Genomic DNA, 18479 nt, shown 5'->3' with positions numbered 1-18479 from the left:
AGTCAGTGGTCCCTTTTTACATCTGTTTACTGGCTTTATTCATTTACTTGGAAAACCCTGTTTTTCCTTTGAAATAGGCCAAATTAAATACTGAACAGACGGTAAACTAACTGAGGATCAAATCATTCAGAACAGATGAAGAGGCAATAGTTAGTTTATACAAATGCAATATCTGCATTTACCCAGTAAAAATATTTATATATATACATTAAATATTTATTAGCTCTCAGGGACGTCCGTGTACATCAAAGCAACTTTCACCCTCTATTGTTATTTCTTTAAAAAAATATGAGATCCACATTTAAAATGAGGCATCAGGAGAGCTGCACAATGGAAGTGTATTGCATTCACTAGGAAAAAAAAAATCTCTGTTTTTTTCTAAGTAATTTACTTTTTGGTTTGTTTTTCGAGGAAATTATTTTTGTTTGAAAGAGTAATTTTTTTCTGATTTTCTGACAATTTTTTTCAGTTTTTCGGGGTAATTTTTTCCCTGAATTATTGAGATACTTCGAAATCCCACAAGAACATCCAATCTTCAACCCCATCTTCAACTTTCTACCTCAGTGGGGCAATAAATGTAAAGTGTCTTAGACCCAGATCAAAGTAAAACTTGATTAAACTAAACAAGCCGGTCATGGTTTTACTTCCATTAAATCAGCTCTCAATAAAGGAATGAATTGTTGCTCTCTAAACTGGAGAAAAACAATTACCCCGAAAAACAGGAAAAATGACCATGAAAAACAGAAAAGAATTAGTCAGAAAAACAGGAAATAAAATTACCCTGAAAAACAAGGGGGAAAAAGTCAGAAAAACAGGAATAATGACCATGAAAAACAGAAAAACAAATTGTCAGAAAAACTGAAAAAAAACACTCAGAAAAACAGGAAAAAATTGTCATAAAAACAGGAAAAAATAGTACGAAAAAAGAAAAACATCCCCCGAAAAACAGAAAAAAAATTAGTCAGAAAAACAGAAAAAAAACAGTCAGAAAAACAGGGAAAAATGCCCCCAAAAAACAGGAAAAAAATGTCAGAAAAACAGGGAAAAAAATTGTCAGAAAAACAGAAAAAAACAGTCAGAAAAAAATAAAAAAAATGCCCAGAAAAAAAGTCAGAAAAACATGAAAAAATCCCCCCGAAAACAATGAAAAAATTGTCAGAAAAACATGAAAAAAACCCTCAGTAAAACAGATAAAAAAAAATAAGCCAAAAAAACAGGAAAAAAAATTACCCTGAAAAACGCAGTGGGGGAAAATATCATGAAAAACAGAAAGAAAACTCATTAAAACAGAAATAATTACCCCGAAAAATAAACCAAAAAATAAATTACTCAGGAAAACCAGAGATTTTTCTTCTTCAAGTGAATGATAAACACAGCCGGGATTCTTCCATTACAGAAACTCTTCTCTGGATCTTTCATCACACTAATGAAAGATCTGTGGCGTTAAGATTGTAAAAGAATTCCCATTAGGAGTCAAAGCGACTGAGCAGCAGAAGAGAAATGTCTCGTCTCGTCTAGTGAGTCTGAACTCTAGTAAAAGAGAAGAAGCATCAACACGTCTCTGAAGCTGAACCACCACCAGAAACACTGCAAACACTCAGACTCACATTCCTCCGTTTGAAGTTGGCCGTCTGTCTCCGTTGCTACAAAAGAATAGATTATTGAAATTATGCCAAATTATAGAAACACAAGTGTGTGTGTTAGTGTGCCGAAAAACCTTCTAAATGAAAAAATCTATTCATTTGATCTCATGTGTGCTGATATATTTAAACATAAGGACCCAATGAGAGAAGTAATAATCAGCAGCTCTACATCATCCATTAGTCCTTTGATTCACAACATGGTCTAAAGTGACCCGACAACAGATAATTTCACTAGACAAGATTTCTTAAATTAAGATTATTAATCTAGGAATAAGCATGTTGAACACTTAAATAAGAAATTAACTCTTAAAACCAGACAAATTAAAGCTGCCAGCAGTGATGAACTGGCCCGAGCAGAGTGACCTGATGATTATTTGTTTCTTACCAAGATAAAAAAAGCTTTAGATTTAGAAGTGTTAGATAATTTATCTTGTTTTAAGAGTTAATTTCTTATTTTAAATGTTCAACATGCTTATTTCTAGATTTAATAATCTTAATTTAGGAAATCTTGTCAAGGTAAATTATCTGTCCATGCAGCAAAATCATTTCCCTCAGATTTACTGTTTTATCTGGGTTTTAGACACACCTTTTTTGCAGTGTATAATGTGTAATGAAAAAAAAAACATAACGTTTTTGTGCATTTGAAAGTCTAAAAAAAATAATCTCAAAATTCACACACAATAACACTTAAAACTGATTTCCTCAGCTTGTCTATATATAAATAAAGTTATGTTACTGTATATAAACACTGCTCACTGATCAGTAGATGGACTCCAGAGGATTCAAGTGCAAATACATTTAACAAACTTAGTTCTGGTGCAGAAAAAATAGCATTTTATTGCTCAGATTGCTGCATGCTTCTTTGTTAGTGTGATGACAAGAATTTAAATTTTCAGGCAGTGAGATGTCAACAGAGACACAGTGTGTGATTCTGGTGGGTAAATTATGCAAAATATTAGGGTTTTTTTAGGATAAAAACCTCCAAAGATGTAAAATCACCTTTACACAGATGTGAACAACATTGTAAAACTATTTCATGTGTTAAAAAGAAATCTAAAAAGACTATTATTGACCCAATTTAAGGGCAAAATTTTGGGGCATTTTAAAATTTGATAATTTTTTTGACAAAAGTCGACATGCTATAGTATGACTTTTTTTAATGAAAATTTTTGACATCCCATAATATGTTGTCTTTTGTAGTTTCTGGTCCTAAAAACAGACTGTAATTGACCAATTTTTAGGCATTATAGAATTTGACAATTTTTGACAAAAATCGAAAGTTTTTTTTCATGAAATTGCCTTTTTTCCCCCAAAAAAATTTACTTTTTCCAAAATTGACTTTTTTTAAATTGACTTTTTTTTTCTTCCAAAATTGAATTTTTTTCAAAATTAACTTCTTTTTTTTCAAAATGTACTTTTAAAAAAAACAATTTGATCCACCTTTGTACAGCAGCAGCTAAGTTAAAGTCCTCTCCATGTGTTATTGTGTCTGTGTGTATAGTGTGTACCTTGTGTGTTTTAATGTACTGTGTGTGTGTGTGTGTGTGTGTGTGTGTGTGTGTGTGAGTTTCTCACCCTGCGGCTCCCTGCTCGGGGACCTTCAGACAGTCCAGGTTGGGCTGCGGCCGGCTGCCTCCTCGCTCCTTCAGCTGGTTGGCGTTGCTAGGCAGGAACGGGCGCTGGCCGTTGCCGTGCAACGACGGGTTCCTCTGGCTGTGATGCTGAGAGTTCCTCTGGTTCGCCGCGTGGTTCGTGTTCTTAAGACCGCCGTTCTGGTGAGAAACTGCAGAAAAAAAGAAAGAAGATAAAGATAGTTTTATAGTCCACATGATGGAAGAAACAACTGTTTTAAAGAGGTTCAGCTAAAAAGACTGATGGATAATTTTATTGATTCTAATATTTTGTTATTATTATATTTTATATGTCTTTTTATAGACACAATTACTGTTTGCTTCCCAGTGAAAGCATTTCACATAATTGTACTTGTTTAACTAAAGTGACAATGAACATTTTTAATCTTGAAAAAGAAAAGAAAGCTTGTTGTTGTATATTGCTGTGATATTATATATTATTATATATATATGTTTGGTGTAAACACCTGGAGGTCCTGGTGCTGCCCTGGAGGGGATGTGCTGGTGGGTTCTGGAGGAACTGGAGCGGACCTGGTGGGTCTTTCTGGTCGGACCTGAGGTAGAAAAACCAGAAGAGGAGATGAGATTTATTATAGTTAACAAAAACTAATGAAATAACCAAAACTAGAATTGAAAAAACCTTTTCGTTACCTGAAATAAAAATAAAAATGAGAGTTTTTAAAAAAAAAACCATAACTAACTGAAACTGTATTTTGTGGTTACAAAACTAACTAAAATTATAGTGAAAATGTCCTTCGTTTTTGTCTTTGTCAACTTTTTTCATACGTAAACCTTTTTGGTTGAAATCTATTTCATCTATCTGGTTTTATGACTTAATAAACTTATTAGGGCTGAGATGGATCAGACAAAGGAAATAAAGGAAACATTTATTATGACCTTATTGAATCTGGCACCCAACAAATACCCCATTACAAAAAAACTAAAACTAATAAAAACTAAACTAAAACTATGCATTTTCGAAAAAAATAGAAAATAATTAAAACTAGCAAACTCACTCTAAAAACGAATTAAAACTAACTGAATTTGTTAACAAAAAATCACAACGAAATTAAAACTAAAACTAATGAAAAATCCAAAACTATTATAACCTTGGTAAGCAGCAGTATGCAGGTGATATCTAAAATATAATAATAGATGATAAAAATCATCTCTCCCCTCATATTTAGAACGTGTTATTGAGGCTGAGAGCGTAATTTTCCTCCAGTGTCCGAGAGCTATAAACTGTAAACACAATACCAGTTGTGTGTAGTTTGAGTTTAGACATGAAACACGTTTTAAATAGAGCAGAAAGACAGAAGTTACTGCCAAACAAAAGTTTGTGGTGCCACCACAGGTTCACTTTTCATACATGTAGCGTGTTGGAAAAAACGCCGTCAGCAGCATTAATACATGAGGCCCCTGGTCCTTTCTATTGATACTCACGTGTGTTCTTGGGGAGCCCGGGGCCCACGCTGACCTGCAGAGATTTACTGGAAGGCTTCAGGACCGGCTGGTCCCCCTGACCCCCAACGAACAAGACCTGACGGGAGCCGCCTCCACTCAGGAAGCCCCAGTTCTCCTTCTTCAGCTTCATCTCCAGTCTGAGGGACGAAAACAACAACTAGTTCTGCAGAGCTCCACACAAAATGATTACAAGCCGTTGTTTGGAGGAGTCTAACACTCACTGCTTAGACAGAGTTTTTTAAATGCTGACTTACTAAATATGAATATTCAGGACCAGTCTGACTTAAAGTCTAACTGATGAAGTTAAAGTCACATTTTTACAGGAGTGAATTAACACAAAGAAGATAATGACCTTTAACCCTCTGAACCCCAACTGAAACATGTCTATTGTGCAGAATAACAGTTATTTACAAATTATATAGAAAAAGAAAAAACGCAAGTTGAATTTATCTGAAAATATATTCATTTTAAATTGGAATAAAATTGAATTTATACATACAACACTTTTCCAAGTGTCATGAAAATTGTAAAAAAAAATCAAATTAGATCTCCACATGCTATACATATTGACCTATTTGCATTTTTGCAACCTCTACTTGCAGCCTCTCCTGTCCTCTCCTCTCTGCTCTGTGTAAACAACCTCTCCTGTCTTCTCCTCTCAGCTCTGTGTAAACAGCCTCTCCTGTCCCCTCCCCTCTGCTCTGTGTAAACAGCAGAATTAATTTTTTTTAAAAGGATCTAAAGGATTCCAAACCGTTTAATTTTGATGATTTTGACAGAAATATCACAGTTTTAAGCTTTGTTTTGGTGACTTTTTCTAATGGAATCTTTTGGAACTCATGAGACGTTCAAGGACTGTCAGAAAGTTAAAACCTCAACAATAACGCCTGTTTTTACAGTTTCTTTCTATGATAAACGGTGGTAAATCTCAGGGGTTCTAAAGAAAACCTGTCGGGGTTCAGAGAACATTGACAGTTGTGTGTTTGAGCTTCCGTGTTTTGTCTAAACTCAGACTTAGTGTGTGTGTGTGTGTGTGTGTGTGTGTGTGTGTGTGTGTGTGTGTGTGTGTGTGTGTGTGTTGACTCACGTGTTATTGAACTTGAGTGGTAGCTTCCTCTGGGTTTTCTCCTCAAACCTTCGGGCCAGCAGGCTGAGGAACTCCGTCTTGAAGACACACTCCAGCAGGCTGTCGTACTCCTGCTCATGGAGGATCATGAAGTCGTCCTGCAGCGTACTGGAACACACAACACACAATACATTCACACAACCGGTTTCTTATTTAATGTTTTAAAGACATTCTGCACCGTGACTCCTGCAGCTACTGTAACTCCCTCCTCTCCTCTCCTCATCTCCCACAATCCCTTTCTCTCCTCCAACTGGTTCAGAAAGCAGCAGCTCGGCTTCTTACAGGTTTTAACAGACATCACATCACCTGATTTTAGCTCCTTTGCTCCCTTTTGGTTTTAGGATTGATTTTAAGATTTTACTGATCACTTTTAGAGCTCTTTCAGGTCTGGCTCCTAGCTATTTAACCCTGTAAGACCCAGTGTTGCAGAATTACAACAATTTTGGTTATCCCCAAAAAAACTTTTTTTTTTTTTTTGGGTTCAACCACATTAACATGATCATTGGGTCCTATTGTTTGTACTCACAATGCGATTGGATCCAACATTTTGTATATAAGGCCCGCCCCTCAGGTCAAGAAGTCACACAACCTTCAATTTTTTGATCGAGCAACATCCCTTTAATTTACTAATTGACTGGATTCATCTGATTCAAGGAAATAAAATGCTTTGAATATTTTTGTTTGTGTTTATTACAGTGTCTAGAACATGAACATATGTAGTTATTGTGGAAAATATGCCCTGCATTTTATTTAGAGCTTATTTTATAATTGTAGCAATATTACAACATTTCTGTAAAAACTTACTAAAACATAAAATTTTTGAAAATTTTCACCCTCAAATGCCTCTTACAACAACATCTGAATGGTATCAAAAAATGTTTTTGCGTTTTTCTATATTTGGGTTTTACAGGGTTAACAGCATTATTAACTCCATACGAGCCGACCCGCGTCCTCAGATCCTCGGCTCCTTCTGACTGTTCCAAAGTCTAAACTAAAATCCAAAGGTGACGGGATTTCTCCATCAGAGACCCTGGAGACTCTGGAACGAGCTGCAGAGTCACTAACTTCTTTTAAATCACTTCTTAAAACCCACTTTTATAGACTAATGCTTTTATGTAATGCTTTCTATCTCACCACTCCTTTTTAGTTGTTCACTTTTTACTTTTTTACTATTTCGCGAAAATGTCGCAAACCTGCAGTCCGTGGCCTAGAGGTTAGGAATCGGGCTTGTAACTGGAGAGTCGCCGGTTCGAATCCCGGCACGGAGAGGTCTAGGGCCGAAGTGCCCTTGAGCAAGGCACTTAACCCCCCTGCACAGCTCCCCGGGCGCAGTAATGTGCTGCCCACTGCTCCTTGCATGGTGCGTTCACTTGTGTGTAAAAAGGATGGGTTAAATGCAGAGGTTGAATTTCCCCACTGTGGGATTAATAAAGTAATCGTCTTCTTCTTCTAACCTATTTCATCGTTTTGCACCAAACTTTGCACACATCGTCTATAGACCCTCCTGAAAAAAAGTTATTAAAAGAATTTTGATATTCCAAAGAATACTCAAGTTATTAAATAACTTCCTGCAGATTTCGTTCAAAACAGGAAGTGTATCTACTTCTGAAGAAACTTCAGCAACAACAACTTTTATAATCATCTCTTCTTTGTAGTTCACCACTCAGCATTCTTTCATGTGACTGTTGTTTCACATTATTGCAGCAACATTTCTGTGCATGAAGCATCCGTCTGCACACACACACACACACACACACACACACACACACACAGGGACAGACAGAACACCAGTATATATAAACAGGTTTAACACACTCCACATGTTCCACATGTTCTCTGTCCCCTGTGTGACTTTTACAGGAACATGGGAACTCTTGTGATTGGAAATCCAGACTGTGGCTTTGAAGTGGATTCATGTGTGTGTGTGTGTGTGTGTGTGTGTGTGTGTGTGTGTGTGTGTGTGTGTTTGTGTGTGTGTGTGTGTGGCTCCTGCTGCATGTTGAGCAGCCTTTGTCTTGTTTTGGAAACAGCTCCCTACCTGCTGGTATCTAGGATGTTTTTCTCTTGTGTTTGTAGTTAAAACATGGAAAAGGGTTAAAACATTCAGAAGCAGCACGACTATGTTGGTTTTTCTGTTTGGTGATCAACTCCCAGAATGCATCAGGAGAGCTCTGGGTCCCAGTGAGGACTGCACAGGCGGCAACCTCCAGGTCTGAGCATGGAGGCAAACAAGGAAGTGCCTTAATCTGCATTCTACCGAAAATTCCAGCAGGGGGCGCTAAGTTTAGCTGCAAAAAAAAATCTGTCCATTCATTTCAGTGCAAAATGAGAAAACTTCTCACTTGATTTATTACCCCATAAATGTTTTTCAGGACAACACTATGGTCTCAATCACTAGTAAAAAATAATCTTCAAGACAATCTGATGTTAATAGTGTAAATAATGGCCCCATTTAGAAGAAAATAGAAGATAAAGAATCATATGATTTGGGGCGGGGCTACCTTTGATTGACAGGTCACTAACAAGGCGAGCCGTCACCAGGAGAGAAGCAGAACAATGCGTATCCACGGCAACGTGTCAATAAAGTTATATATAACGTTATATAGATAAAAAAGAGGACGTTTAGCGGTTTGGTCTCATAACTTTGAGCCTTTCACTGTATTTTCACTTGTTTATTTGAATGTTTTGTTCAGTAAATGTCTTGTTCAGCGTTTGGTTGCTGCTCAGTTTTCTGAGGTCAGTAACAAACATTTAGTTTTTGTTTACAGTCTATAGTTGGTCCAAGTGTCCTCCTTTCTTTTATTAATTATTGTTTTCAGTAGTTTGAAATCTGTTATTGGTTTGTTTGGTCTTTTTCACAAACTGGTAATAAATCCTTGACAACTTTTGACTTGCAGTAATGATGTTAGACCTCCTTTAGTAACAACACACATGAGCTAAAATATCAATAAAACTGTATGTTGCCATGTAGTGCATGTTTTAGTATCCAGGCCCTGTTTTAAAAAAAATGTTTTTATGTTTCCCTCTAGTGGTTTTTGCCCGAGGAGGCTGAAATTTGGCATGAAGGTCAAGTGCATTTGTGTGTGTGTGTGTGTGTGTGTGTGTGTGTGTGTGTGTGTGTGTGTGTGTGTTTGTGTGTGTGTGTGTGTGTGTGTGTGTGTGTGTGTAGGAGTGACCTTTATCAAAAAGGCAAATAAGTTTCAGACACACTCCCACACTGAAACTGTTCTTTACACCCCCTCGTGTTTATTCTGTTCCATATCATTCCAGTTTTTGACAGGAATATAGCAATGCACTGTGCACTTTACATATTTACATATATTTTATGATTTTATTCTTGGACATGTACACTGCGTTGGACGGGGATCGAACCACCAACCCTCCGATCAGTATGCAACCACTCTATCAACTGAGCCACAGCTGCCCAGCAATTCATTAATTATAATTGCCTGCAGTAAAAATAAAGTAAAAGTAGCTGATAAGAGTTTAATATGTAGACACGTACCTGAGGGACACGGCCAGGATCTTCTCCACATCGATCCTCCTCTTCATCACCTCCGTCACCTGGCCCTTCTCTGGTCCCTGCTTCACCTTCTCTCTTCCAATCAGGTAGACAGACTTTGGGGTCAGGATCAAGTCTCTCTTTATTCCCTAAAAAAGAAGCAGAAAAAAATTCTATTAACTCTCTGGTTCTGGCTGTAAACTCCATGAGGCCAGTTTCAGTTTGATGATGATATACCAAGTAAAACTGGAGACAAGCTCAAATATATTTAGTATAAAATGATAGAACTGGATGGAACCCTCTTATATGGTAGATTTGACACCTTTGTTCACATTTGACACATTTAAAATTATTTATTGAGCATGATAGTGTTTTGAAAGTAAAAAAAAGATGCAAAATCACATTTTATGTTGGACTAAAGGACTTAAAAAAAAGATACAAAATGACACAAAAAGACACAAAATTACAAAAAAAAGAGACAAAATGACAAAAAAAAGACACAAAATGACCAAAAAAAGACACAAAAAGAGACAAAATGACTAAAAAAAGAGACAAAATGACCAGAAAAGACACAAAATGAACAAAAAAGACACAAAATGACTAAAAAAAGACACAAAATGACCAAAATTGTTGTGCTAAACACACAAGAGCCAAATAAAATAGAGTCCCACTAGAATAAAAACCAGAGTTGATGACAGGATCACACACAATCACAATATCACATTTATGTTGGTTTTTCTTTGTTTCTTTTTGGTTCAAAATGTTGATCCAGTAAGTCAGAATAAAAAATCAATTATTATTATCAGGTCATATAGGTGAAAAAATATACCAACATGGCATTTAAACATGTTTTAAGTGGTGAATACAGGCAGGATGGAAAGGATTAAAAATGGACAAAATAGCCCAAAAAGACTCCGTAGAGTAAAGAAACAGATTGATGCTGCAGACTGAGGGAGACCGACCTTGAAGCGGCGGTCATATTTAGTGACTTTGTCAGCGAAGTCGATCTTCTCTCTCTTGGCCAGGAACTGTCGGAGCTCCGGCCGGTCGTCCATCCCGAGGTAGTCGCCCACAAAGTTCCTGTTGAGGCTGTGTCTCCGCCGCTCCTTCCGGTTCAGCAGCAGGTCAGAAGCTTCACGATCACAGAGAGAAAGAGACGGAGAACCAAGGTTATTATAGGTAACCAAAACTAACAAAATAACCAAAACTAGAATTGAAAAAACATTTTCGTTCACTGAAATAAAAATAAAAATGAGAGTTTAAAAAAAAATCCATAACTAACTGAAACTGTATTGTGTGGTTACAAAACTAACTAAAGTATATAAAAAGTATACAATATACTATTAAGTATTATAGTGAAAATGTCCTTCGTTTTCGTCTTTGTCAACTTTTTTCATACGTAAACCTTTTTGGTTGATATGAAATCTATTTCATCTATCTGGTTTTATGACTTAATAAACTTATTGGGGCTGAGATGGATCAGACAAAGGAAATAAAGGAAACATTTATTGTGACTTTTTTTAATATGGCACCCAACAAATACCCCATTACAAAAAACTAAAACTAATAAAAAAATGTCTCAAATTTACGAGAAAAAGTGACAAATCTAAAGAAAAAAATTCTCAAATTTATGAGAAAAAGTGAAAAATTTAAAGAATTTTTTTTTTCAAATTTAAAAGAAAAAAAGTGAAAAATGTAAAGAAAAAAAAGTGTCAAATTTAAGAGAAAAAAGTGAAAAATTTAAAAGAAATTCACAAATTTAAGAGAAAAAAGTGAAAAATGTAAAGAAAAAAAAGTCAAATTTAAGAGAAAAAAAGTGACAAAAAGCAAACATTTATTGTGACTTTATTGAATCTGACACCCAACAAATACCCCATTACAAAAAAACTAAAACTAATAAAAGCTAAACTAAAACTAAGCATTTTCCAAAAATTAAAAATAATTAAAACTATCAAACTCACTCGAAAAACTCATTAAAACTAACTGAATTTGAAAACAAAAAATCACAACGAAATTAAAACTAAAACTAATGAAAAACCCCAAACTATTAGAACCCTGGGAGGAACGTGGACAGACTGATAAAGCTGTAAGAAGTTTTTTCTTTTTTCTCCACTCACCTTCCTCCCTCATCTGGACGTACTTCTTGCGGGCCATGTACTTCCTCCAGGCCTTCTGGATGCTTCTGGCGTAGCCGTCAAACTTGCGTTCTCTGGTTTCTTCCAGCAGAAAGAGCTGTGAGAAACAAACAGTGAGAGACTGAGAGGCAGAGCTGCATAAAAAACCCAAACACAGACACACCTGAACACCCTGACTGAAGGAATGAGAGCACACATAGTGAACATGCCTGAGTTCTGTTCAGCTGCATGAAACAACATCTCTGCTGTCACTGAGGAGATTTTTATTGGTTTTCAGTGTGAGAACGAAGGTTTTACTCTGACAGAACAGAGATCAGATCTCTGCTCAGACTCCTTTTAGACAGCTCTCTACTGTCAACTCTGCTGCAACACAGTTTCTGTGTTTCTGTGGTCAGAATAGTCTTCCGGCCACTTTATTAGGTACACCTGTGCAACTGCTCTTTAATGCAGATATCTAATCAGATGATCACATGGCAGCAACTCAATGCATTTAGACACGTGGACATGGTGAAGACGAGCTGCTGGAGTTCAAACTGAGCATCAGAATGAGGAAGAAAGGTGATTTAAGTGACTTTGAACGTGGCATAGTTGTTGATCTAACGAAAAACAATTGTCAGATAATGTTGAAGTTGTGCTGAGAAAACACCAAAAACCAAACATGAGTATAGTAAATATTATGTGGTATATAAAGGGAAAATAGGCTCAGACCCCAGAGGGTTAATTAATTAAGAATTTTTAACATTATTGTGCATACAGTGTAACCAATTCTTGCAATGAAAATGAAGAAATGAAGAATAAAAAAAATTCAAAAAATAGCTAAATGTACTGTGTGTCAGTATCAGTCGATTGATGACCATTTAAATAAAGAATAAAAATAAAATAAATAGCAAACACCATTTCTAAATCACCTCAAGCATCGTTTTCTGCACAATATGTTCTGTAAAAAGTTTTCATATCGCCACATATCAGACAGCAGCTACACAGATACTAACAGATACAATATGTCTGGAATAATAAAACCTTTCCTGGAATAAAACATGACTGACTGGTACTTTGCATTACTGGAACTCTGCAAAATGTTTTAATTGTTTCCTATTTCAAATGTGTTGTTACTTTTTGTCCTGTGTAATAATCATCAACACATTGTTCTGTGTTGTTCAGAATGATTAACACATTGCTAACCAGAATTCACACTGAAATCTATAATTTTATTCCTCGTCTGTTCAGTAATTTCACCTCTTCCTGCACCAGGAGCCAGCAGAGCGCCAGTCTATGATGTAATTTCCTGTTGCAATCACACCCTCTGCCCTCCGCAGACTAAACATCCTGCCCACTGCCGCGACCGGCCGCCAGCCACAGCGTGACAGCACGCAACAAACAACAAACAAACAAACAAACAAACAAACAAGCTGCAGCGAGGCTGATTGAGACAGAGACACCAAGAATCACGTAACGTTTTCGTAAAGTAAAGTCATTAAACCTCCAAGAACAAACAGCTGGCTAGAATTTAGATCCAGATTTAGGACTTCAACTAATGATTATTTCCAATATAGATGATTATTATTATTATTATTCTGATTATTATTATTATTATTATGATTAATAATAATAATAAAAATTATGATGATAATAATAATAATAATAATAATAATAATTCGATTTAAAAAATATATAATTATTATATATTATTATTATATCATTATATATTAAATTCCATTATATTGATGTGAATAAAATAAATGTAAGCTTGGATCTAATGTTTTAAAAAATGTTTGTGATGGGCATGAGTAATAAAGTCAAGCATAAAATTTGTTGGAAAAAATAAACCGTAAAAAAAAATAACAGTCAACAATCATAAGTTATTTTACAGATAACTTCTTTTAAAAAATACAGATAACATATAGTGAACACCTGTCTGTAAAAACTTTAATATGACGGTGCTGCCAGATTTTAATTTTAATTTTTTACCATTTTTTGTTACAATTTATTTTTTTAAATTAAATATTCTGTAAGAACAGTAGGTTGCCTTTATTTTGTATTAAGCAATATGATGTGTATTTTTTTGTTGTTTTTTTTTTACATAGAATTCACAGTAATTTACATTCAAGAACATTAAACAATTGAATTAAACTGAATAAAATAAAATATAGAATAAAATGGCAATCTTAAACGGGAAATTAACAGTGCTAATATAATTTTACCGTAATATTATAAAAAGTTGCCCCATATTTATTACGGTAAAGTTCTGGCAACCACAGCTGCCGTTTTTTACCGTAAAAACAACAATTGTTTTTTTTATAGTCTATATCCCCCATAATTTTCCTTCAAGGGTAAATAGATCTGGGCTCTAATGGGTTAAAAGCTGAAATAAGTTACTTGGGAGCGGTGAAATAGATTAATATAATCCACTAAATGAATCCGTCTGACTGACAGCTCGTCTGTCACCACGTCTCGTCTCCAACATCTGCCGCCGCGTCAAACAAACTTCACTTATTAGGTCCAACAGAAACGCTTCAGTCAGACATTAATTAGCTGGTGTCAGTGTCTTATCAGACACAGAGGCTTGTTTTGAGAAGCTGGCAGCTCATTTCAGCGCTCCGCCCTGAGTGTGTGTGTGTGTGTGTGTGTGTGATATTTGCGTTTCACAAGCACACCTCAGTGACTCTCTCTGGCCGTGTGGGGGAGGGGAGACTGAATCAGTAAAAGCATTGAGGATCAGCTGTAAGGCCTGAATTAAAACTGAGATGTCTGTGTGTTAGCATCCATCTGTGTGTGTGTGTGTGTGTGTGTGTGTGTGTGTGTGTGTGTGTGCACGCTGTGTACAAATGTTCATAAGTGCGAGCAGGGCTGTGCACAAGTGCTGCTTTCATAGGAATCATGAAAAAAGTAGTTCTGGTGGAAAAAGACAAGCCTTTACGATGTCCCCCCAACCTCTGGACCACAGTCTGGACCAGTGTTCTGGGTCCAGCGGCGTGTTGACTCAGTGCTGACGTGCTCCGGGGTCGGGTTCACTCTCCACCCTGCTGCAGGGACTCCGGCTGGATCCAGGACACTAGTGCCCTTTTATGGTGTTCAGTGTAAAAATGGGGTGTTCAGTTTTTTTTCTCTGCTAACAAAAAGGCTTTTTTGCACACCAGCAGACACACATTTAACATGGTTTTCTTGATCATAACCAAAATTATTATCAAGAAAATCATGTTAAATGTCGAGATATCAGCTCTTTAATTAAACTCTTATCATTTGCATCTTTTTTGTCATTTTGTGCCTTTTTTGATAATTTTTACATATATGTTTTGTCATTTGCGTCTTTTTTTTCTTCTTTTTTTCATCTATTTTTCTTCATCTTTACATCTATTTTTGGTCATTTTGTGTCTTTTTTGATAATTTATATATATATATTTTGTCATTTGCATCTTTTGTCATTTTTTTCATCTATTTTTGTCATTTTGTGCCTTTCTTAGTCATTTTTACATCTATTTTTTGTCATTTTGCATATTTTTTAGTCAATTTTACATCTACAGTCATGGAAACATTCTTGATAATAACCCAAATCATCATCAATAAAACCATGTTAAATGTCTCGATATCAGCTCTTAAATCAAACTCTTATCAGCTGTTTTTGTTGTTATCATTATATTTGTCCAAAGAAATGTACCTTTAGTTGTACCAGACATTAAGATGAACAAGAAAATGAAAAAAACTAAGGTGCTCTAATATTTTTTTTAAAGAACAAAACCCACTGTGCACTTTACATATTTAAAATATTTAAAGTATTATCTGTTCAGTGTGTAACTGCCTGTTCACATGTGAAAAGTTTCTGCTGTGAAGTGTTTTTCCTGGATGGTTTCTTACAGAGTCGAGGTATGATAAAGATCAGAGACGGAGCAGAAGAACAGGATGTGACGGTGAAACGTACCGACTCGGGGGCTTTGATGAAGATCTTGGTGCGTCCGAGCTGGAACTGATCCTGGTCCATGTTGACGGAGCGTAAGAGATGAAGGACGCCTTGTTTCTCGTCTCCTCGCCACGTCGGCCATGACTCTCTGGTCAGGATGGCGTACCTGAGACAGGAAGGTGACGACTTAGACTCAGACAGACTTTATCGTCATTCAGTTATACAGAAAAATATGCACATTGAACCGAATTACGTTGCATTGTCTCACAGTGACTTTACTCTGGAACATCAGATAAATAAAGTAGATATAGAGCAGGCGGTAACCTCCGGGTCTGAGCATGGAGGCAAACCAGGAAGTGGCTTAACCTGCATTCTACCGAAAATTCCAGCAGGGGGCACTAAGTTTGGCTGCAAAAAAAATTCTGTCCATTCATTTCAGTGCAAAATGAGAAAACGGCACTGAAGTGTAGCAGCAGAAAGTGTTTTTGCACACAGAATATAGACATAACAAATATAAAATATAAATGACATACTTTTTTTTTGCACACCACCAGACACACAGTTTCCATAGTTTTCTTGATAATAACCAAAATTATTATCAAGAAAACCATGTTAAATGTCGAGATATCAGCTCTTTAATTAAACTCTTATCATTTGCGTCTTTTTTGTCATTTTGTGCCTTTTTTTGTCATTTTTTCATCTAATTTTTGTCATTTTGTGTCTTTTTAAAAATAATTTTTACTGTATTCCAAATCAGACACATCTGCAATGCTGCACTTTCTGTTTTTTTCACCGTCATTTTGAATAAGATCGCCACCACCAGTGAAAGTATAATAATTTATACATATTTAACAATCTAAGTGTGAGATTTCATTCATGTACATGGAGATTTACATCTAATTACAATACGAAAGTAACTCTGATGACAGAAAGCAGTAAGACAGTCGGGAGACGATCTTAAAAGTATTTTCTCATCCGATACCAAACCTCTGGACTCAGTGTGTGGGAGGAACCACGAGGCCAGAGACAGTTACTGAAATAAAGACTAAATTGAAGTGGAAACAGCAGATTTCTTCAGGTGTGTTACCTGTTGAGGAACTTCCTGAAGATCCTGCGGTAGGCGTAGCCAGCACGCCTCACCCTGATGTTCTCCTTCAGACCCAGGTACTCCACCTGGTGCTTCACTCTGAACACACAAACACACAAACACACGTATCAGCATTAGGAACATTTAAAATATATATATATAGATTTCTGTTGTTAAATTTTAATCATCAAAATAATTGCTGATGTATTTGATGTGATCCTGTCATCCAACTCTGGTTTTTATTCTAGTGGGTTTAGTGTAACAGTTTTGGTCAGTTTGTGTCTTTTTTAGTCATTTTGTGTCTTTTTGGTCATTTTGTGTCTTTTGTTGTGTCTTTTTTAGTTATTTTGTGTGTTTTTTTCGGGTAATTTTGTGTCTTCTTCTGTGTGTGTTTTTTGTGGTCATTTTGTATCTTTTGTTGTGTCCTTCTTTGTTATTTTGTGTCTTTTTTTCTGGTCATTTTGTGTCTTTTTTTAGTCATTTTCTGTCTTCTTCTGTGTTTATTTTTTTTTGTCATTTTGTCTTCTCATTTTGTGTCTTTTTTTAGTCATTTTGTGTTTTTTTTAGTCATTTTGTGTCTTTTTTAGTCATTTTGTGTCTTCTTCTGTGTGTGTTTTTTGTGGTCATTTTGTATCTTTTGTTGTGTCCTTTTTTGTTATTTTGTGTCTTTTTTTTCTGGTCATTTTGTGTCTTTTTTTGTCATTTTCTGTCTTCTTCTGTGTTTTTTTTTTTTGGTCATTTTGTCTTCTCATTTTGTGTCTTTTTTTGTCATTTTCTGTCTTCTTCTGTGTTTTTTTTTTTTGGTCATTTTGTCTTCTCATTTTGTGTCTTTTTTTAGTCATTTTGTGTCTTTTTTTAGTCATTTTGTGTCCTTTTGGGTCATTTTGTGCCAGAACTTTAGAGGTAAATTTACAGTAGGGCTCCACGCTGCTTTGTTTTCTAGTCTGGATGTGATTCATATATCATCAGCTTTTAACTTGAACTCAAACATCTTCTACCAGCTCTAGGACTCGTGGATCTCATGGAGCTCCACCAGCGGAAGCCATAATCACAAGTCATTGTATGTAAAAAAGCTGCGTTTTACTAACTTTTCCCTCAAACAAAGAGCTCAAGAACTACTTAGTGGACTCAGACTTCCTGTGAACACGGCAGATCCGGTGCTAATTAATGAGTCCGACTCACAACAGGAAGGTCATCAGGCTCTGAACAATACAACAGGCAGCTCCAGAACCTGCTAGAGGCCGAGAGGAGGGAAGAAAGAGCGGGAACACTGGGACAAAGGGACGGAGAGGAGGGGCGGGGGGCTCCGAGACACGTCTCACATGACTCGGTCCTCAAACCGAGACAAAATGTCCATAAAAGAGCAAAAAAATAAAAAACTGGTGGAAACGGATCAGAACAGAAATCCAGTGTTTACTTCCTGTGTGAGAAAAGTTTGAGACCTGCTGTACTGCTCTACAGAGTCTAACTGCTGCAACTAGCAAAGGGGAAAATGAGAAAAATTGTTGTTTTTTTTTACATTTTTTCAACTTTTTTAAACCTTTTTTAACTTTTTTTTAACGTTTTTTTTATTGTTTTTTTTTATCTTTTTTTATCAGGTTTTTTTAACCATTTTTAACGTTTTGTACAATTTTTAACATTTTTTTAAACGTTTTTTAACGTTTATTTAACGTTTTTAACGTTATTTTAACGTTTATTTAACTTTTTTTAAGGTTTTTTTAAAACGTTTTTTTTATGGTTTTTAACTTTTTAAGTGTTTTTTAACATTTTTAACATTTTTTTTAAAGGTTTTTTTAAATGGTTTTTAACTTTTTAAGTGTTTATTAACATTTTTTTAACTGGCCAGCCAAATGTGTTATAGGTTGATCAGTGATATGACACTTATTTCTACATGTACTGATGATGTCATTTTTATGCTAAAAAATCATGATGATTAATTTGACCTTTGACCCCAAAAATGTAGTTAAAGCACTCTGGTTTTGCTGTAAAAGGTTCT

At 35.7% G+C, this 18479-nt stretch overlaps 1 protein-coding gene across 2 annotated transcripts in view; it reads right to left on the bottom strand.

Annotated features, from left to right (window-relative positions):
* Positions 1–18479, bottom strand: part of myo1ea (myosin IEa) — a 95868-nt gene that overhangs the window by 3072 nt on the left and 74317 nt on the right. The window contains exons 18-27 of one of the 2 annotated variants that reach the window (XM_059359023.1): positions 16484–16582; positions 15418–15562; positions 11484–11598; positions 10329–10498; positions 9370–9515; positions 5826–5972; positions 4718–4875; positions 3742–3828; positions 3219–3426; positions 1608–1643 (exon numbers count right to left, since the gene is read on the bottom strand). In XM_059359023.1, coding sequence (XP_059215006.1) covers positions 1608–1643; positions 3219–3426; positions 3742–3828; positions 4718–4875; positions 5826–5972; positions 9370–9515; positions 10329–10498; positions 11484–11598; positions 15418–15562; positions 16484–16582 — 1311 coding nt within the window. The remainder of the gene's footprint in view (positions 1–1607; positions 1644–3218; positions 3427–3741; positions 3829–4717; positions 4876–5825; positions 5973–9369; positions 9516–10328; positions 10499–11483; positions 11599–15417; positions 15563–16483; positions 16583–18479) is intronic. The other variant, XM_059359032.1, reaches the window with a different exon arrangement.

Source organism: Centropristis striata, chromosome 2 (assembly GCF_030273125.1).
Source record: "Centropristis striata isolate RG_2023a ecotype Rhode Island chromosome 2, C.striata_1.0, whole genome shotgun sequence".
In the NCBI taxonomy this organism is placed as follows: Eukaryota; Metazoa; Chordata; class Actinopteri; order Perciformes; family Serranidae; genus Centropristis; species Centropristis striata.
Note: the sequence above shows the minus strand (reverse complement) of the source record. Positions and strands in the feature narration are given on the sequence as shown.